Below are 23086 nucleotides of genomic sequence, written 5' to 3' on the forward strand. Positions count from 1 at the left end.
TATAAGTTAGAGAGAAAAAAAAAAAGCCCAATGCAGGATCATACCTTAAGAGACATAAGTGGATTTCAAATGATCATGCAAGAGGGTCCAACTGAGGATGTCCTTTCTTCTTTCATGGAGGAATGAAAAAGGACATGGTCTAGTCTTACTTCCCCTACAGGCCAGTGATGCACCCCCAGGGAGGGGGCATGGTGGAGGGATACTACATAAACCTGGCAGGCAATACTGGGGCTATGCCCCTACCCCACTGTGTGACTTTGGACAAGACACTCCACCTCATGAGCTTTGGTATGTTCACCTTTACAGTGTGCGGGTGTGTTTCCCAAACATTAATTGCTCACTGTCATGATTTCTATCAGATCTGTCAAATATTTCACTCAGTATCTTTACCTAAATTTACTATCTATGAAATCATGGGCTAGCTATATTTTGATGTGCTAGCTGTATTTTTTTCCAATACACATTAAGAAATATAAAATTTAAAGTTTGCTCATGTAACACTTAAGATTATGTCCAAATTATTAGAGTCTTAGCTCTTGAAGATTCCTTAAGGTCTTAAAACTTTATACTTCTATAATAAGAAAACTTTCAGAAGGAGGCTTTATCATAGCAAAAGAGAGTAAGAGTTTGAGGATGACCTAAAGAACTGAACACCTAACTACACTGGCAGTAATCCAGGTTCACACTCTATGGCCTGACCTCAGGGAACAGAAGTTTGGCTGGTAGATGGGTTGGAATCTGGACCCAATTAAATTCCCATGGTCTTACCAATACGACTCTGGAACAGAGCTGGGACCCCTGGAGTCCTGGGCCCTTGGACAGACTCATCAGTGGCCAGATCATCACCATTACAGTCTGTTTCCTCAGGTTCCCAGCCCCCTTCCTCCTGCTCATCCTCCTCTGCATCACTATCTCCCAACCTAGGGAGTGTCACAGAGTCTCCTGGGCTGTCTGTAGCTCTGATGGCTGTTCGAGCCCTTACCAGGGCCTCCAGCTCCTCGTAGAAGGGACAGGTCCCTGGCGGGTGGCTGCTTTTGGCTTTCCGATAATTCCGTAGGAGGTTTTTGACTCTGTAGCGACACTGCTCCAGTGTTCGCAGGAAGCCCCGTGCCCTTAGCCTCTCTGCAATGGCCCGGTACACCTGGCGGTTTTGGTGGCAAGTCCGGAGTTTTTCAGAGAAAGGAGACTCACTCAAAATTGCCAGGAAAGTCTTGGTCTCCTCATAGCCCCAGTGAACACCTGACACCTTCATGTCCTCCACATCCCATTGGTATAGTTGTTCCCAGGTTCTTGAGTCCCTCCAGGCCAATGCCTGAGTTGATTTTCCGTGCTCGTTATCCAGGCTGTAATCTTCTGCAGTGTTCCTTTTTCCAGAATTTATAAGGTTTGGACCCCAAAATTCTGGCCCTTGCTCTTGATGGGAAGTGATATTTGGTTTTGAAATTGGAACTCCTACACAAAAGGAAGAATATAAGTGACTGAGTAGAAATGATGAGCAGTGTTTACCCAAAATGTCCCTGAAACTGGTCTTTACCTAAAGTTACTATCTGTGAAATCATGGTCTGGCATACTAGTTATAAAGCTTCTAATACACATTAAAATAAATATATGACTAGGAATATATCCAGAACTGAAAACAGTGACACAAACAGACATTTGCACACCAATGTTCGTAGCGGTATTATTCACAATTGCCAAAAGATGGAAACAACTCAAGTGTCCATCAACAGATGCATGTGGTATATATATACAGTGGAATACCATGCTGCTGTAAGAAGAAATGAAATTGGGATACATATGATAAATGAACCTTGAGGACATTATGCTAAGTGAAATAAGCCAGACATAAAAGGACAAATATTGTATGGTCTCACTGATATAAACTAAAAAAGATATAAACACAAAGAGTTAAAACCTAGAATATAGGTTACCAGGAGACAGGATGAGGATTGAGCTCTAAGAGGTACAATGCTTAATGTATTCAGAATTTTTAGTTAGCTTAACTGTAAAAGTATGGAAATGGACCAAGTTGATGGTAACATACTATAATGAGTATAACTAACACAGATGGTTTATAAATGGGATTGTGGCTGAAACAGGTAGTCTAGGGATGTAAATGGCAATGGAAAGAAAGCTAGAGAATAATCTAGGGAGTGAAAAACATAGTGAACCTGGAGGTGGATAAGGACTGTGGTCAATAGTACAAATACAAAAACGTTCCTCTATGAAGTAGAACAAACATACATCACTATTACAAGGTGGTAAGGATATGGATATACATGGGAAAAATAAAATTAATGTAACTTACAGACTATAGTTAACAGCAATATTTAATATTCCTACACCAGTGCCAGAGAAGGTACTGTGTTAATAATGGGGGGAGGGGGTATGGAAAAAATATACCAAAATGTATGCTATAGACCATAGTTAGTGGTAATAGTCTGGTGATGTTCTTTCATAATCTGTAACAAATGTTCCACAACAATGTAAGGTGGTGGTGGTGGATGGATGTTATATGGGAATTCTGCACATCATGCATGATTGTTTAGTAAGTTCACAATTTCTCTAAGAAAAAAAACTATATATATTTTTTAAAAAAATACATGACTATTAAAAGTTTAACTTGTAAAAAATTAAAAGTCACAATCTGGCATCCTTTCCTTCTAGAGGTTGATGATAAATTTTCATGCTAATTCCTTGAAATGTCTGGAGGGACAGGGATAGGTAACTAGAGGTAACAAGGTCTCTTCACCAGAAATGTTCAACTGCTTGTTTTGTTCATTTTTTATTGTTGTTGTTATGAAACACATAATATAAAAGAGGGACTAATATTGGTCTACAGATGGGCACATGACCTAAATTGGCCCAATCAGACTGAATTCAATGGCTGACAGAAATGTTTTTTCTGAGTGTGTGTATGTGTGTGTATGTCATCACATCTGAACACATGCACATGTCTGTCCTACTAGGAAACTACAGCCTCAATTTCCAATGGCATCTAACTTTTGACCATGAGCAAAAACAGCTTTACTACAAAGCTCAGAGTAAAAAAAAAAAAAAATTGGGGAGGGGGGGGACTTGGGTCCATGATGACTAATTTGTATAGTGGCTAGAGCATGCCTCCTTTCAGCTTCCAATAATGCAAGAAAATAAATTTATTTACTTTTTAAATGAGTTTTGAGAAGGGGTTTTCTTTTATTTATGCCCAAATAAAACTACAGGTGATAGGAAGAAAATAAATCAAGCTAGTTAGATGATCAATTAGCAGAGGCCAAAAAGGAAGGAGTAGATGACCAAGGATTGTGTAAGGCCTGGACCTATACTTGGACAATCACCCACAATTCTATGCCTGGTTCAACAATTCCACAAGGTCAAACACACCTGGGCAATGCCAGGTATATTGAGAAGAAATGGATCAAGAAGATAGTTAGTTCAGAAGAAAGGCCTGTGCAAACTCCTTGTTCTTCGAAGAGTCACAACCATCCAAATAACCAACAAAACTGCTTCCAGCTCAACTGACTCCTGAGCACTCTGAGCCAGATGTGGTAACATGGAGCAGGAACTAAGGTGAGGCCTACATGTGGCCCAAGTACCAAGAGAGTGAGAGGCATCAGCCAAAAAAGAAAGCACAAGTTCCCTACACATGTTATTCCCAGATTACAGGTTGGGAAAGATAGAAAAGGAAGGGCAGTGGAAAAGAGATGTCAGAGAGAAAGGGCTGTGTGAGCTGCACAGCCACCATTCAAATCTCATCTATCATGCCTCCACGAGCAGACAGCCAGCCTCCCCAGGAGTAAGGAAGAACATTCTTCTCACTAAAGACACTAGTCTCTGCATTGGGCCCATGTTTATTAAATTTTTCTTGGCTATGAGTTCTCTCTTTAGAAAAGGTTAAAATGGTTAAAATAGGAAATTCTGAGTTGTACAAATTACTACAAAAGTTTAAAAAAAAAAAAAAAACAGGGACTCTGTCCTTTGTCCTATGACTTTTTCCATAAGATTCCAATTTTCCTAAAATAATATTAGCATTTTATTCAATAGGCTACATTTCAAAGACTGCTACCTCAACAGTTCTTGGCTCTAACAAGATGGGAAAGCTTTATTAAAATAATATTTGAGGAAAACAGATTAAAAAGTTTTAAGCACTGAAATAAGGTGATGGATAATCCAGTTCAGTATTTTCCAAAGTCTGTCCTTTGAATACTGTTTTCCCAAATATCATGTTAAAAAAAAAAAAGTAAGTCTGGAAAGTTCTACATTTCTGCATGAAATAAAGTTAAACGGATTTATGTCCTACAGGACTTCTCCAAGCTTTTAACTGTTCTACTGCTTTGCATCTCTATGAGAGGAAGATGCACAATAAGTAGTAGCTTATTGGTCCACAAAAACACGTGAATTGGAAGCAGTGCATGTCAAGAGACTCTGTGTTCAACAATGCTCTCTGGAAATGTTGCTCTAATTAATTACTCTCACTCTAGACATAAAAAACCTGAGGTTGAAGATATAGTAAGTGCCTCAAATCACATCAACAATTAAAGGCAAAGCTAGAACTAAAACTGTGGTCTCCCGCTCCTGGTCTCACTGCTCTTTCCACTCTACAACATGGTCTTGGAGAGCTGGAGCTTCCAGTCACAATAAATTCAGGACCTGGGCTTAAATCATATTTCTTCCATTTCTGTGGTGATCTTGGGCAGTTACTTAACCTCACTGAACCTGCTTCCTCATCTGGAAAAAGGAGCTGATAATATATATCACATAGCTCAGGACTTGGCAAAATGGTCTTCAATGATTGCTACTGCTTTCTACAATGTAAGCAAAACCCAAGGAACTTACTGTCACCTAAAGCTTTGTGTTAGGCACAAAATTTAGGAGTGAACAAGATGAACTGGAGTAAGTTCTGACAACTGCAACCAGAGTAGCAAAAGGACTCCAAACTATTTATTCACAGAGTGCTGGTTAGGGGGAAAAAGGCACAAAAAGGCACAAAAATTGCTCCCTCACCCAACCAGAGACCTGGGCTACACAATCAGCAGTGACAAGGAATATGATACTGTTTTGATGTAGAATACTGTGGGATCATGGTCTCCATGGTTATAGTATCTAGGAGTTACAAGTCCTTTTCCCAAGAACCAGGTAGTAAGATCACCTTCAGAGACCTGAAGGGGAAATGCAATATAAGAGCAAAGATTTGTAAAATCATTTCAAATGACTGATTCTTAAAAGGAATGTGGGGAAACAGACATAGTCCCCACCAATACAACACCTTATAAATCACTACCAAAGCAAGCCTCTACAATTGCTCGGATCTTAACAATTAATTTTATCTGAGAATATATGCCTGGCACTTTATCTCTATTATCTTATTTAATTCTCACAGTAAGCCTATGAGCTAGGTTGAATTAACATTCCCATTTTACAATCAAGAAAACTAAGGTTGAGAGTCAAAGCACTTAACGACTATACTGGTTTACCAAGTAGAAAAATTGTTGAGTCCCTGCCTTTAAAAAGAATGACTCTCATGTCTATAAGATAAAGTTGTCACCTGACTGAAAACACTATCACAACTAAAAGAAATGTCTCATCAGAAAGGAAGCTGGATGCAGAGGCAACATATACTATTTTCACCCAAGCCCTTGCAATGAACTTTGCCTTTTCTACCCTCATTCACAGGGCTATCCCTAATGTGGACACAATTATAAGGACTTAAAAAGTCAACAAGCTTCTAGAATCTTACCTCCCCTTGAGTCAGACTTATCACAGTCTCTCATTTTATCCTACTGAGATCTCTAACTTCCCTCATACTGATCCCATGCTCATTAATATTTGGCTTGCAATGTAGGTTTGCCTATAGAGAAAGGAGACTGTGTTGGTCATAGGGACTTCAAGTATTTTTGTTTGTTTTTAATTAATTTATTTATTTATGTATTTAATGTTACATTAAAAAAATATGAGTTCCCCATATACTCCCCACCCCCCTCACCCCACTCCTCCCATAACCACAACCTCCTCCATCATCATGGAACATTCTTTGCACTTGGTGAATACATCTCTGAGCACTGCTGCACCACATGGTGGACTTCAAGTATTTTGAGCCCTGTAATACTTAGTTCTCATTGTGTTCTAACACATCAGTCTCATGGGCTTAATTCACTTGAGTCTGCCCCTGATATAGCTTTCAGTTTGGTACTGACAAGGATCAGACTTCTGAGATAAGAAACTAGGGCCCAGACACTGGACCATGGTGAAGGCACTGAGGTAATGAGGATAATAAGCTCTGTCTGGGCCAGCTTTTGGAAGCCTTGCACAAGCCTCTATCCAGAGAGACTCCACCCTCTACCTGCCATTCATGCCACCAGTGTTGGCTTTGCAAAGAGCAACTCTTCTTCCTATCTCCAAAATTCCACAAAGCCTTCAGTCTTAAGGGAATGATGGAATGGTCTAAAATATTTAGAAACTGAATGTCCCAGAAACCTAACAGTATCTTCCTCACAGGGCATTGTTTCCTTACCCAGAGACATGTTGTGCCCACAATCGTCTCCTGGGTGGTTCTTGAAGAAATCCTTCTCAGCATGTTTGCCAGGGCCTGGGGCTTCCTGTGTGATGAACAAGAGAAGATGCTCAAGTGTCGTGATCCTTGAAAACAGCCGAGGAACCTTACCAGGCCCCAGGAAAGATAATGGAAATGCAGATGCAGGGTGAGGCTAGCATTATGGAAGCAGCATGACCAAAAGGAGGAAAGCCCAGGGAACTGGGGAGGTAGGGGGTGGGCAATCCTTATGCCCTATGCCCTTTGCTGACAGGAGGCCCTGGAGAAAGAGGAAGAGCACTGGGGGCAAGAGCACAGGAATAGTGTTGACAGGAAAAGAACAAACGGCAGCTTACCTGAGACTCAGCTGCCACCTCCCAATCTCCAATGCGCCCCATCTTTGGGAGGGTAGGGACCCGAGGAGTGAGTACAGCTGAAAATAAGGAAAAAACTCTGAAAGCCAAGCTCTGATTCTTCAAAGAGCCATCCCCTCTCAGGTCCAGCCTTCCAAAAGTCATGCTTAGACCAAACTGAGACTATCCCTCTGACTGTTGCAGATTTTCCCTGCTAGCAGCATCATTCTCTTTTACAATGCTTACTTACTTACTTTACTTCTCAGTAAGTACGCCCATCAGACACTATCCTCTCCCTTGCCCTGAGTCCTGAATGTGCTTTCTTTTCACATGCCCTTCTTTACCCTCTCTGCCCCTCCCCTGAAGGAGAAGGTTCCATCCCCTGATGTTCCCCCTGGCTCTTTATACTTACCATTCTCTTTCAAGGACTGTGGTGCCACTTTGGAGTTTAGATCCTTGGGTAAGTCAGGGCATGGGTTTTTCACCCCCTGCTTCTGGGTGAAGCAGTTATCCACCGGCTGCAGCTGGAAGCTCTGAGATCCCTGCATTGTCTTTAAGGACCTGGTCTCTTCTGCACATACTTTCAATTCCTATACACAGATGGCCAAAAGTCCCAATCATCAGTTCTGTAAGACCCACCACTGGTAATCTTGAGTAAAACTGTGGTTCAGAGGCTAACAGACTGTTTTACAATCCAAAGATGGCTTAAAGTATGACTGTAAGTAAATAGACCAGCATTTATAACACCAAATGAGTGCTGTCTTGCTCAACACAGGGAGGCCATACAAGTGTTTCAAAGAGGATGCCACTGTTCAAAATATTTTTGAATCATGAAACAAATGAGGTAAAATGGTTGTGGCATTAAAAGATAATCCCTAAGCATCAAAAACAGGTTACCTTTTAAGTTATCAAAAAAAGTAAAAGTAAGCAAGGTATATACATTAAAAGGTAAAGGAAACTATAAAAATTGAAAGAAAAAAAAGATACAAATAAAATATTAAATGTAATTGCTCTAAATATCCCTTCTGAAAGGCAAAAATGTTAAAAAATATTTTTTAAAGGAAGCACAACAAATAAAATGGAATTTGAAAATGAAATTTAGGTATGTGTTGCTTAGAAGGACACATCTAATCCTAAAAATAGAAGGATAAGTAGAGATAAGGCATTCTAACTCAAAAGGAAGGCAGAAGTCCCAATTTTAATTTCAAAATAGATTGAGACAAAAAAGTACTCAGATACAGAAAATTCATATAAAATGAAAGGGAATAATTAAGAAATAACATGATTAAACTTTTCTTTGCCCTAAAACTTTACAAAAATCTATAAAACAAAATAATTGAGGGAAGCAGATCTGATAGATCCACCAGCTAGAGCATCAACTGACAGAGCGTCCGCCTACCATATGGGAGGTCCAGGGTTCAAACCCAGGGCCTCCTGACCCATGTGGTAAGCTGGCCCACACGCAGTGCTGATGCACCCAAGGAATGCTCTGCTATGCAGGGGTGTCCCCTGCGTAGGGGAACCCCATGCGCAAGGAGTGCGCCTCGCATGGAGAGCTGTCCCGCGTGACAAAAAGCGCAGCCTGCCCAGGAATGGCGCCACACACACGGAGAGCTGACACAGCAAGATGATGCAACAAAAAGAGACAGATTTCCAGTGCTGGTGACAAGAATACAAGCAGACACAGACGAACATACAGCAAATGGACACAGAGACCAGACAACAGTGGGGAAGGGGAGAGAAATAAATAAAAAATAAAAACCATAAAAAAATAATAATAATTGGGGGGAGCAGGTGCAGCTCAATGGTTGAGCACCAGCTTCCCATATATGAGGTCCCAGGTTCAGTCCCCGGCCCCAGTACCTATAAAAAAATGAAAATGGAAATACAAAGAGAAATGAACTCAAACCAAATGTTATATGTTTCTTAAGCCACTATATTAGCCCATGGGAGTGAAGCAGATCAAAATAACAGTAACAACCAAGAATAAAAACAATGCAATTACCTAAAGGGAATTATTATATATTGATTTTATACCCTATGACAACACCTTTAAAACCTATGTGACAACAACACTCCCAATAGAATAGAAACATTTATAGATTCCTCTTTGATAGTGGCTTCATGGGCCACTTTATAAGCCACAAAGAGATTTAGGGAGGAACCCCCATTCCCCCAGCCTTATCTTTCTACACAGAAACTTCTACCACGGTAGCCCCCTTGCTCTCTCCCTTACTCACTCCCCCTTCCCCAAAGGAGAGAAATTGTTTTTCTGATTCTGAGATCAGGAGAAAGAGCTGAGCACACCCCACCCCCCATCCAAGCCCTTTTACTTTTGGGCCACAGCAGGCCCTCAGGATATATACTTGTCTGCCAAGAAAGCCTCTGACCATGAATGAGGAACCTGAAGATAGAGTGGGAAGGTGGCTAGGAGGGCTTAAGGTTCAGTTCAGGAGTAAGGTATTAGGAAGCCACAAAAAACAATTCAACTTTATCAATAATAAAGCTAATATCTAATCTGATCTCTATTTCTCAGTTGGTAATGAATTCAGAGGTAGAGATCAAAGTATTATTTCCTGACTCTAAAACTCCAACAATATAACAGTCTTGTGTACAGGAATACCTAACTTTGAAATACGCATTTCAATTTTTTAAAACAGATAACTTACACGGTTTGAAAACAGAAAAAATGAGGATATTCAGTGAAAAGACACCCCCACCATTGTCCCCATCTCATCTGCTCAGTGTCTTCCCCCATGTCTCACCAGAGGTAATCACTATTCTTCTGCATCCTTTCAATGTTTTTATTTATATACAAGCAAATGTAAATAAATTCTTCTTTTTCCCCATTTTTACACAATAAGTAGCAACTATATACAGTTCTCTGAACCTTATTTTTTTGACCCAAAGTAGTAACATCCATCTTCATCAACTTATTGGACCTGAAAACTCAAATCCATTCTCAAAGAGAGCAAAGAAAGCATCAAAGGCCATTCCAAATGAGGACCTCCACCAACATTTTGTGGCCTCACAGGGAGGAAACAGCTGCTTATCAACATTCTTCTAAGGTTATTTTTTTTTAAATCTCACTTTGTTATAGCTAACAGTTCACAAAAGAACTGTGTGACCAAACTCAACAACAATCTTCACTCCCAACTCCAGCTCCTCCAACCTTTTCCATCCCTGAGCAAAGATGCCAATCCCATAGATGATAACTGTGGAAGTAGATGTGACAATGGGGAGGCAAAATATCTGTAGGATACTGGTTAGGGATAGTGACAAAGTGTCCATCAAAAATGTCTGTGCATCCCTAAGATGGGTGACAACAGAGTAAACAACCTAAAAATCACAAAACATCACAGCTGAAAGCTTTCTTTAAAGAAAATATCCTAAAGGACATTTAGCCCAGGAAGTGCCAACCTCATTCAGGTGGTGGTTCTCCTTGAGGAACACAGTTAATATATTTCATATATTAAGACCTGGAATAATTTTACTTGCAGAAAATATAACTAAGTGCAGCAGTTTGATATTGTTTATGAATTCCAAAAATAGATTCTAGATTGTTTGTAAACTGGTCTGTTCCTCTGGGCATATTAAATTGTATTAGATTCAGAGGTTTCACTTTTACTTTACTAAATCAATACTAGGGCTTTTGTTTGATCACCTGATTAAGATGTGCAGGGTTGAGTCCCCACCCCTTTGGTGTGGGTAAAAGAGACTCTCACACAGAAGTAAACACACAGAGAAGAACAAAGAGAGAGACAGCACATTAGACACAGCAAAGGCCCCAGGAAGAGAGATGAGCCTGATAGTCCACAGCTGACCTTGTGAAGCCAACAGAGCAGCTGAGCCCTGAAAGAAACCAGTTCTGTAAAGAGAGATGGACCTTATGCCAGCCCACAGCTGAGATCATAAGAAGCTGTGATCATGGAGCCCTAGGCAGAAGAAAGAAGGCTGAACCCTCACAAACACTGCCTACCATCTTGCTTCAACATGTGTAGCCAGAGAGTTTGGTAAAGAAATAACTTTGAGTTGGGAGTCTTTAGGGCCTTGCAACTGTAAGCTTCCACTCCAAATAAATACCCTTTATAAAAGCCAACAGAGCAGGGAGAGGGAAAAGGATGAGTGATACTGGGACATTTTTGGGACTTGGAGTTGTCCTCAGTGATACTGCAGGGACAGATGCAGGACATTATATATCCTGCCATGATCCACTGAATGGACTGGGAGAGTGTGTAAACTAAAACATAAACTATAATCCATGCTGTGTAGCAATGCTCCAAAATGTACTCATCAAATGCAATGAATGTACCACACTAATGAAATAAGTTGTCAACGTGGGAGGAGTGGGGGTCTGGGGAGTAGGGTATATGGGAATCTCTTAGATTTTTTAATGTAACATTTTGTGTGATTTATGTATCTTTAAAAAAAAAAAAAACAAAGAAGCCAACAAAGTTCTGGTACTTTGCTTCAGCACCCATTTTGGCTAATACACTAAGTTACATACTTGCAATATAAGATCACTAACTACTACATATGTGCCCCAAAAGACAAGCTCCTTTGCTATGTATCTATTTGTTCTGACATTTTTTAGCACTCAGAGGCAGACAGAAAGGTTAAAAAATAAAAATAAAATTCACAGGAGTGAAAATACATATGAAGATTCCATTACCTTACTTTTTCTTAATTTTAGAAGCAGTTCAACCTTTGGTCAGACTCACAGTGGCATAATTTGAAAACCTTTGCTCTAGTCCACCCCCTATTTTACAGATGAAGAATCATAAAGACCTTGATTTAAGTTAATTCTCATCTCTCAGTCTCAAGTTCTTCACCTTCCAGCTCTGACACCCTAAGACTTTGTGTCTTTCTTCACTGCCACTTAAGGCAAATAGCTGGTTTTTTTTTAAAGAAATAATATGGAGGAAGGGATGTCATATTAAAATAATGTACACTCTCTCTCAGTTCTGTAACTTTAAATATTCTCTCTGTATCTTCAGTTTATAAAGGAAATCAAAAAGCAAAGCATTTATAAAGGATATGTTCTCAAACTTACAATTTCCCACAATGAAATGTAGTTAAGTAACATACCAAAAGAATTACCAACGATATAACAAGTGGACAGCAACAAGATTAGGCTGAAATGAGGGTTCTAGGAGGCTGGCTCAGCCTGCAGCCAGCTAAAGGACTTATTCTACAAATACCAGCTTTGAAGCAGGATTCAAAATTTGTGTTACAGCAAAATTAGGTCACGGGCCTTCAGCATCACTTGCAAATTGTTAAAATTGTGAATGTTATAGCCGTAATACTTTTACATCCCTATCTTAGCTCTATAACTTAATTATATAAATTTGGGTAAGTTACTTACATGTCTCTGTCTCTGTTTACCCATTTGAAAAACGGTGATAATAGCATTTTATTGGGTTGCTGGGTTGGTTAGATGAATGAAACGTACAAAAAGCTTAGAAAAGTATCTAATACAATGAATGCTCAATAAATGTCAGCTAACATCTCATTTGAGGTATTTCGATTCCTATGGCTTGCAGTGGCATCTGTTGTATATTAGAAAGAATGGAGAGCGGATGTGGCTGAAGCTGTTGAGTACCTGCTTCCCACATGGGAGGTCCCGGGTTCAGTTCCCAGAGCCTCCTTGACCCATGTGGAGCTGGCCCATGCGCAGTGCTGATGCACGCAAGGAGTGCCGTGCCACACAGGGGTGTCCCCCGCATAGGGGAGCCCCACGCATAAGGAGTGCACCCCGTAAGGAGAGCCGCCCAGCGTGAAAGAAAGTGCAGCCTGCCCAGGAATGGCGCCGCACACAAAGAGAGCTGACACAGCAAGATGATGCAACAAAAAGAAACACAGATTCCCGTGCCACTGACAACAACAGAAGCGGACAAAGAAGACGCAGCAAATGGACACAGAGAACAGACCACCGGGGTGGGGGGGAGAGGGGAGAGAAATAAATAAATCTTTTAAAAAATTAAAGAAAAAATAAAAAGAACAACAACAAAAACAAGTAAATAAATGTAAAGTCCAACTCAGGGAAGTTGATGTGGCTCAGTGGCTGAGTGCCAGCTTCCCACATACACGGTCCCAGGTTCAATCCCTGGCCACAGTACCTCAAAAAAAAACAAAGCTCAGAAAGATGGGCTTGGAACATAAGAGTCTGGGTTTAAGCTCTGGTTCAAGCAAAGTGAGCTTTGTGAGCCACTTGACCATTTGGGGTCTTGGTTTCATGTGTAAAATAGGGACAATCATACTATTTTGTCTATCTACATTACTGCTGTAAGCACCCAAACAGATTACATATGTAAAAACATTTAATTAAGTACAAAACACAGTAAATTAACCATAGTGTGAGTATGGTACTGGAAGCCTGTTTAGAGTGGTGATTATGAGTGCTGGCTTTACAATTAGACTGCATGAGTTCAAATTCTGGCTCTACCATTTAGTAGCTATGTGACTTTGGGATCAATAATGACTTTTGTCTCAATTTCCTAATGGTAAAATTAGGATAACAGCATCCACCTCACTAAACTGTTGAGAGGATTAAGTGAGTTAATACACATAAAGCACTTAGAACAATGTTGGTACACAGTAGTGCTCAATAAATGTCAGTTATTATTATTATTATTATTGTAATTTTGGCAATTATTAACCCAGTCACAGCCCTGCTGCCTTGCCCAGCCCACTCACTGGAAAATAGACTGCCTCACCAGCTGCCTTGCAGCTTGGGTCTCTCGCTGCCAATCCTCGACCAGGGCCACCGCCTCCTCTCCACTCTCAGGGTGGCGAGCCTGTACCCAAGTCTGGATCTCCCTGGGTAAGATAGTCAGGAACTGTTCCAGCACCAGCAGCTCTAGGATCTGCTCTTTGAGGCGGATCTCCGGCCTCAGCCAGCGACAGCAAAGCTCCCAGAGTTGGCTGAAGGCCTCATGGGGTCCAGCTGCATCCCTGTACTGAAACTGCCTGAAGCGCTGGCGGGAAGCTTCAGGAACAGGGATAGGGTCATGACCCTCCTCCTGGGGTTTAGATTCTGATCCCCATGAGTCCTCCTCCAGTTTCACAATCAGGAATCCTTCAGGCTCTGGCAGGGGAGAGGCCTGGGCCTGGAGCTCTAGGGCCACAGCCATGGTCTAGCCTGGATGCCTCACTTCAGCTGGGTTGTCCTCCTCTGACTTCCTCCTGCATCTATGAAGTATCCTTTAAGGGGGCTCTTCGGAGATGAACTGCTCCTTCTGGCTCTGAAGGCAGAAAGAAAAAGGACACAGTGAGCAAGAGAACCCAGGAGCCTCTTTCCTCACTTCTCCCGCACCTTCCCACTATCTATGGCGGGGGGGGGGGCGGTGTCGGGAGGGAGTCCTAAGAGAGGCCCCTTTCCCATAGGCAAGAAGTTAGGTCACAATCTAGCACAAAGCCAGCAACCAACACACCTTGGAACACAGTATTAAATCATCTGGTCACGTGCCTTAACACATTAGCCTGGCATTCAAAGCCTCCATAAACTGGCTCAAGTAGCCTTCTTCCCTTCTAAACACGTCCAAAGTCTAACCCGCTCTCAAGTTGGGTTCTAAATGTCACCTTTCCATAAGGCCTTTCTTCCTAAGCCTTAAAGCTTGGTATTGCTTTTAGGGTGATCTCCCTGCAAAATCCCTCTTACTCACACTCCCCTTGGTCATCCCACCCATTGGCTTTTTTTACCATCTCTATACTGATGACTCCTAAAACTCCAGCCAGATCCTATCTCCAGACTCCCATATCCAACCAGTCCTAGTACCTCAAACCCATTTGGTCAAAACCTGAATTCATCATTTCCTCTTGCAAACCTGTCCCTCTTTGGAGATTCCCATTCAGTGAAGGCATCACCTTCCATCACATTACCCATGCCAGAAATCTGGTTATCATCCTTCTCCAAGACCTCCACATAAAACCCATCACCAAGCTGTGCGCACCAGCCTTCCAAACCTCTATATCCCTAATGCCACCACCTCAGTACAGGGAATCAACATGTCTTCCACCTGATCAGCTTCCTAACACATGTCCCTGCTTCCATTCCCCCCCACCCCAGCACCCCCATCATCCATTCTTCACACAGTAACCAGATAGCTTAAAATCTTATCATGTCACTTTGCTGTTAAATCCTCTTTGGTAACTCAGGATAAAATGCAAACCTTGCCCAAGTCTCCAACCTCATCTCTTTACCACCCTCCACTAGTTAGTGTTTGAGCTGCAGAGCTACCAGTTCCCACCTCATGCTGCTCTCTGAACCCACTCACATTGTGGTCTCCTTTGGAAACAATCTCCTAGCCTTTTTCACCTAACTAGGTTTCAGCTTAAATTGCACTTTTTCCAAGAGGCCTTCCCTGTACCCTAAAACAAGATGAAGTGCTAAACCACAAGCTTCCATAGCATCTTATATTTTCTCTACCACAACCCTAGTCTTACTTTAATTATCTTATCCACTAGAAAATCAGCTTCCTGAGGGACCTAGCAAAGTACTAGCACACATAAGAAACACTCAGAATATAGTCTGTGAAATAATGATCAACCAATGAAGATGGTGTGTCATGAACCAAGGATTACAATTAATACATTTCTGTGCATAAGAGGTCAAGTAAATTAATTAAATGACCTTTCTGCCCAGGTTGGAAGGAATTCCTGTCTCCTCTATCTCTGTCTTGTGATACTTAAGTCGTCTACACTGTATTAAATGGCATTATGTGTATGCATGTATGATTACAGCCTCACCAAGGACAAAGAATATAGCTTATTCCTCTTATTATTTCCTGGCAATAAACATGGTGCACTAAACACAGGGAGTCTCTCAGTAACTGCTTATTGAGTGAATGCCTGGGCCTGCCTCTGTTATACAATGAAAACCCTGACAACACCCAACCTGGGGTATCCAAAAAAAAATAAATCTTGTGTAATTCCCAACAAATTTAGGTAACATTTTAAAAATGCCCAGTCAAAGGAAGCTATCATTTGATTTCAAGTGGGAATGACAGATGAATTGAGAATGGAGGAAGGGTGGTACTTTGCATTTTAGGCCATCTGCCTGGACTATCAGGAAACAAAGCAAGAATGATGAAAAGTTACAAGCTTGTCCTACATTGCAATGACAGATACAGGCCATTATGTATCTTGTCATAACTTAGAGAATTGTGTAGGAGAGAGTTTAAACTATAATGTAAACTATAATCCACACTTAGTGGCAATGCTCCAAAATGTGTTCGTCAATTGTAACAACTGATGAACCACACATACACCAATGAAGGATGTGGGAGGGGTTGGGAGTGGGGTATATGGAAATCCCCTATATTTTTTATGTAACATTTACATAATCCAAGTATCTTTAAAAAAATTTTTTTTAAAAAAAGGTGTTGCCCAACTGAATGAAGATCGGTCTTAATCCAAATTACAGTAGATCTTATAAAAGAGGACCTCGAGAGAAGCGGACTTGGCCCAGTGGTTAGGGCATCTGTCTACCACATAGGAGGTCCACGGTTCAAACCCCAGGCCTCCCTGACCTGTGTGGAGCTGGCCCATGCACAGTGCTGAAGTACACAAGGAGTATCATGTCACACAGGGGTGTCCCCGCATAAGGGAGCCCCACACGCAAGGAGTGCACCCCGTAAGGAGAGCCGCCCAGCACAAAAGAAAGTTCAGCCTGCCCAGGAATGGTGCCGCACACACGGAGAGCTGACACAACAAGATGACGCAAGAAAAAGAAACACAGATTCCCATGCCGCTGACAACAACAGAAGCAGAAAAAGAACACGCAGCCAATAGACACAGAGAACAGACAACTGGGGTGGGAGGGAAAGGGGAGAGAAATAAAAAAATAAATAAAGAAATCTTAAAAAAAAAAAAGAGGACCTCGAAATTATAGGAGCAAGAAAGGAGAGGATATCATCATGTGCCAAGAGGCAGAGATACAATCCAAAGAACCCCAAGAAGTGCCAGCACCAGAATGCTACAGTCTTTGGGGAGAAAACAGAGCCTTGATGATGTCTTGATTTTGGACCTCTTCTAGTCTTAAACCCATGAGCCAATAAATTCCTGTTCTTTAAGCCAATAAATAAATAAACAAATAAATATAGCTTGTCCTAAAGACCTCCACAAATGTAGGAAGAGAGCGGAAGTACAACTCATGGCCACTGGTAACTTTCGACTCATCTTTCAGTTATCAACTTAAATGACATCTCGAGAGTGCCTTGACATGTCCTTATCATGTCCTGCCCACCAAGAATCACCTTCCCCAACTGTATTCCCAAAGCAGTGGGTACATACCTCCAATAAAGGTCTTATCCTACACTACTATAGTTACCTGTCCTGCATCTCACAGCCCCACTAGACTATCAAGTATTACTAGGGACAATACTGTGCCTTATTCATTTCTGTATCTACAGTTCCCAACCCAGTATCTGATAAAAAGGAGACCTATTAAAAGTTTTGCTGGGACCAAATGTAGCTCAAGCGGTTGAGAGCCCGCCTCCCACATGGGAGGTTCTGGGTTCAGCTCCCAGTGTCTCCTGAAAAAAAAAAAAAAAAGAAACAAAGAAAGTAAAAGGTCTGCTGCCTTTTAAAATGGTAAATCTCATATATCAAAAATCTAATGAGGGTAGGGCAAGATGGCGTCCAAGTAAGTACACCATCATCATCTCTCCTGCAAACAACTGGCTATGTGGTGACGGAATTCTGCCAAAGCGGGCTGTTTCGGGAACCTACAGGGCAGTAGGTGTCTGGACATTGATCTGGGGAGACTGCAGCAGAATTAGTGCTTGTTCAAGGTAGAACAGCGGGTTTCTAACACTGAACTCGGAAGCCATGGGAAGGTACTACAGGCAACATTTTATCTGCTGTGCTTCCTCATCCTCAATTTCTTCTTTTCTGTGTGTACTGATTTTGGCTACCAATGCTGTCCCCTTTCCTTTACATCATTCTATCCTCCATCATCTACTGTTTCTCTTACATTTCACCTCTCTCTGTTTAGCCCCCAATATTTCTGACTTTTTATCTCTAATACCTCTAATCTGTTTTCTATCTTTTATTCACTCTTTATATTACTGTCCTGTCTTTTCTCTTTCCCTGTCTCCTGACCACACTGGCCTTTGAATTCATATTATATTCCTCCCCATATTCAGTTTACTATCTTATTATAGGTACTTCACTTTTTTACAGTTATAACTATATATAGCTTACATGAGTTCAATATCCATTCTCCTAGATCTCACATGGTTCTTCTGCTAACATTCATTATCAACAATACTATTATATATTTTTTACCCTTTTGCTTTCTCTGGCCCAAAGATGTTCCTTCAAAGGAACTTAGCCAATAACAAGGAAACAGAATAAGAAGAACAAAGTGACAAAGAGAAGACTTAACATGCACACAAAAACTATAACTAATTAAACCCGAGACGAAGAAGCTAATCAACTGAATAAACCCAACAAGATAAAATGATGACCAGACAGCAACAAGAAACTACAGACCATACCAATAATCAGGAAAACAAGGCCCAATCCAATGAACAAACTAAAAACCAGGAAAAGAAGTGGAACACCGAACAAATAATTAAAGATCTCAAAACATGTATCATGGACCAATTCAATGAAGTGAAGGAAGAGATTAAGTATAATAAGAAAACACTTTGCAAGCACACAGAAGAAGTTGTAATCATGCACAAAAAGATAACAGATATGATGGAAATCAATAGCACAATTCAAGAAATAAAAAATACAGTCTCAGCAAATAACAGCAGATTCGAAGAGGCAGAGGAAAGAATTAGTGAGGTGGAAGACAGTACATCTGAAATGAAACAGATAATAGAACTGATCAATAACAAATAGAAAAAAAATCCAGCAGGGACTTAAGGACCTGAATGACAACACAAAACACACAAACATAAGCATCATAGGCATCCCAGAAGGAGAAGAGAAGGGAAAGGGGGCAGAAGGGGTGTTGGAGGAAATAATGGCTGAAAACTTCCCAAACCTATTGAGGGAGATGCATGTACATGTCAGGCAGCACAATGCACCCCAAACAGCATAAATCCCAACAGGCTTGCCCCAAGACATATACTTGGAAAATTTTCCAATGCACAAGACAAACAGAAAATACTAAAAGCAGCAAGAGAAAAGAGAACCATCACAAACAAGTGAGGCTCCATAAGATTAAGTGCTGATTTCTCATCTGAAATCATGGAAGCAAAAAGGCAGTGGTATGACATAGTCAAGGTACTAAAAGAAAAGAATTTCCAATGAAGAATACTCTATCCAGTAAAGCTAGCATTAAAAAATGATGTAGTGTTCAAAATATTCACAGATAAACAGAAACTAAGAGAGTATGCCAACAAGACACCTGCCCTTCAGGATATACTAAAGGGAGTTATGCAGGAGGAAAGAAAAAAAACAGGAGAGACAGAGTTGGGAGGAGAGTGTAAGATCAACTAAAACAACAAAAAGAGAAGGAAAAAAAACAAACATATGACAAACACAAATCCAAAGAAAATATGGATAATATAAGTCCTTGAAAGTAATAACACTGAATATCAATGAATTAAACTCACCTGTTAAGAGACACAGATTGGAAAACTGGATAAGGAAATATGATCCATCTATATGCTGTCTACAAGAAACACATCGTAGACTCAGGGATTCAAGGAAACTGAAAGTGAATGGCAGGAAAACAATTTTATAGGCAAACAATAACTAAAAACAGGCTGGTGTAACTATATTAATATCAGACAAAATACACTTTAAAGGCAAAACTATTGTGAGAGACTAAGATGAACACTACATATTAGTGAAAGGGATAATCTTTCAAGAAGGAAAAGAAACCATAATTATTTATGCCCCTAACAAGGGTACCTCCAAATATGTGAGGCAAACACTGGAGAAACAAAGTGAAGGAATGGATGCCTCTACAATTACAGTGAGGGACTTTAACACACCACTATCACCATTGGACTGAACATCTCAAAAGAGAATCAATAATGAAACAAAGACTTTGAACAATATATTAGAGGATCTGAACCTAATAGACATATACAGAACATTACATCCAAATACAGCAGGATATACATTCTTCTCAAGTGCACATGGATCATTCTCCAAGATAGATTACATGCTAGGCCACAAAGAAAGTCTCAATGAATTCTTTGCGGGTTTGAGGGGGGCTGAGGATGGGCGGATGGGTAATATTGCCCAAAAATTGGGGGGAGGGAGGGGCAACATATGAACATAGGAGAGTGTCAGGTGTTGGTTAAGAGTAAAATGCTGAGAAAGTCGTATCAAAATATAATTAGGAGGGTTACCTGTTTAGGATCCTTGGAGGGGATGGTCTGATGCGGGATGGACTCCTGGGGAATGTCTGAATGCTCATTTTGCCAAGGTGGGTTGTGCCATTGGGTAGAGACCCAAGTAGTGAGAGTGGGGGTGGACCCACATCCTGGGGAGGACTAATGCCATCAAATAGAGGGAACTGTATCTCCCGAGAGAAAGGGTGGCTCCCAGGGCATTAGGGCAGTTGAGCAAGTCAGGCCCTGAACACTGTTGCAAGTATCTCTGGACGTGGCTCCTCGGGAAATGGAGGTTGACTGTCACTGTGGGCCCCAAGGGGAGGGGAAAATGGATGTTGAATGGATGGAACCAAGGTAAATGTGGGGGCAAGAGAGGAGTTTCGTGAGAGTACACAAGGATGGATATAAAACATGTAATATCACGCCATAAACATATAGGGGACGACAGACTAATAATGTAAACCATAATGTAAAACATAGGATAACTAAAAATTTAGAAAACTGTATATCCTAAATTATGGACCACAATGTAAGCACAAATGTCACCTTGTTTGAAAGCTATTGTCTCAGAGTCTGTACATTAGTTTAAGTAAATATGATATGAATAAGTTATAAGAATATCGCTGTGGAAGGGAAAAGGTTTTATGGTGGATGTGTGGGAGTACTGTATACTGTATATATGAATTACTGTGATCTAGTGCTCTTGTGAAGAGAAGCTCAATAATTAGGAAAAAAGAAAAGAAAAAGATAGGATATAGAATTTTTCCAAATCAATACGTATTCTATATCTAACCTTTAAACCCATCGCTATATTCCATTTTACTAGTAAGGGATCCTGACATTATATTGGGCTTCACTTTTCAGGAAGTTTTGGATCACAGAGTGGTTCAACAATGGCAGTGGAGGAATACTGGTATAGGATGTTATTGACAGGTGACATATGGTTGACAGGGAGTTATACAGGGCAAATGTCCAGGGTGCATGGTAATGTTTGGATATACTCATAGTGGAAACAATTAAAAACAACAGCTGGGGGGGTACTGGGTTCCTGGCCAGGGGTGCTCTGTCGTGGTCCCTAGGGGAGCAGCAGCAGTCCCCCAGGTGCAACGGTAAGGACCAGGAAGGAATGAGGGTCCAACAGTGAGCCCCTGATACTAATGACTATGCTTGTGAGCCTATATGCCTGAAATAAGAACAAGGCCTAGAGCAGCACTGTGCCTAAAAGTTTCCTCCTGACAGCCTTCATGTTACTCAAATGTGGCCAGTCTCGAAGCCAAACTCAGCATGTATATGCAATGCCTACTCCCCAGCGTGGGACATGACATCCGGGGATGAGCCTCCCTGGCACCAAGGGATCACTGCCAAGTACCAACTGATGATGCAACTAGAAAATTACCTTGAATTAAAGGTTCAACGCGGACTAGCAGAATATCCCTGTCTACATATAATAACAGGAGTTAAAAATGCTGTTTGACCTAAATTAAGGGGGAAATGGAAAGGACAAATGAGTTTATATGGCTATGAGTCTCTAAAAAAGAGTCTGGAGGATGTCAGAAGGATTGCCCTTATGCACACCTGAGCAGAGTCTCAGAGACAGATAAAGTAGATACAACCCCAGGTATTGGTTCTTTTGAGGGCTAAAGAGATCCACAGGTTCTATGGCCACAGCAGATGGGGTTCACTGCCATGCCAGTTGGCCCTTCTTTGGAGCTGGTGTTTCTGTGTGATGGAGCTGGACACAGATGGGATCTCTTTTCACAAGGCTTTCATGCTACTTTACTGGAATTGTAGTTGGTGCTGGGGTTTAAGATATATCTAGGGGATTTGAATCTCTGGACTAACAATATGATAGCCAGGCCCTGAGCCTCAACAGACTTCAACTCCTACACTCTGATTTATTGGACTTACCCCACTCAGCTAACATGGAGTTGAAGAATGTCAACCACCACACCATGGAGCCTAGAGTGCCTACAACTGAAAGCAGGAGGATTGTATCCAGTATCCATGTGGAATCTAAGCCTCCTCTTGACATAGATGTGGAATGGACACAACCAATCCAAGGCCCACAGAGAAAATGTGGCATTGGTGTGGGAAAAGTGGCCATGGTGGCTGATGGGTGCGGGGAATGGGAGGAAGAGATGAGATGTGGAGGCATTTTCGGGACTTGGAGTTGTCCTGGATGGTGCTTCAGGGACAATTATCGGACATTGTAGATTCTCCCAGGGCCCACTGGATGGAACGTGGGAGAGTATGGGCTATGATGTGGACCATTGACCACGAGGTGCAGCGATGCCCAGAGATATACTTACCAAATGCAATGGATATGTCATGATGATGAGAGAGAGTGTTGCTGGGGGGGGGAGTGGTGGGGTGGGGGTGGTGGGGTTGAATGGGACCCCATATTTTTTTAATGTAATATTTTTACAAAATGAATTAAAAAAATTAAAAGATAAAAAAGAATTCAGAAAGATTGGATTCATACAAAATAATTTCTCTGGCCACTGTGGAATGAAGATGGAAATCTGCAAGGGCACAGACCCAGATGTGGCACCAAGATATGGAAGATAAACAACACACTCTTAGGAAAACAGTGGGTCAAGGAGGAAATCTCAAAAGAAATCAATAACTACCTTGAAACTAATGAAAATGATAACACAATATATCAAAACTTATGGGATACGGCAAAAGCTGTACTGCGAGGGAAATTCATAGTCATAAATTCATCTATCAAAAAAACAGAAAGAACTAAAATTGAAGACCTAACTGGACACTTGAAAAACTAGTAAAAAAACAACAAACTAACTCCAAAGGAAGATAAAAGAAAGCAAGAACAAAGATCAGAGCAGAACTGAATGAAACAGAAAATAAGAAGGCACTTGAAAAATGAAACAAAGAGCTGGTTC

At 41.1% G+C, this 23086-nt stretch overlaps 1 protein-coding gene across 7 annotated transcripts in view; it reads right to left on the reverse strand.

Annotated features, from left to right (window-relative positions):
- Nucleotides 1-23086, reverse strand: part of ZSCAN20 (zinc finger and SCAN domain containing 20) — a 59867-nt gene that overhangs the window by 12671 nt on the left and 24110 nt on the right. For 4 of the 7 annotated variants that reach the window (XM_058303935.2, XM_058303936.2, XM_058303939.2 and 1 more), the window contains exons 2-7: nt 19452-19549; nt 13596-14123; nt 7292-7469; nt 6883-6959; nt 6509-6593; nt 769-1452 (exon numbers count right to left, since the gene is read on the reverse strand). In XM_058303935.2, coding sequence (XP_058159918.1) covers nt 769-1452; nt 6509-6593; nt 6883-6959; nt 7292-7469; nt 13596-14012 — 1441 coding nt within the window. In that variant the 5' untranslated portion in view covers nt 14013-14123; nt 19452-19549. Of the gene's footprint in view, nt 1-768; nt 1453-6508; nt 6594-6882; nt 6960-7291; nt 7470-13595; nt 14124-19451; nt 19550-20198; nt 21063-23086 lie in introns of those variants that run through there. The other 3 variants (XM_058303938.2, XM_004449747.4, XM_058303934.2) reach the window with 2 other exon arrangements.

Source organism: Dasypus novemcinctus, chromosome 9 (genome assembly GCF_030445035.2).
Source record: "Dasypus novemcinctus isolate mDasNov1 chromosome 9, mDasNov1.1.hap2, whole genome shotgun sequence".
In the NCBI taxonomy this organism is placed as follows: domain Eukaryota; kingdom Metazoa; phylum Chordata; class Mammalia; order Cingulata; family Dasypodidae; genus Dasypus; species Dasypus novemcinctus.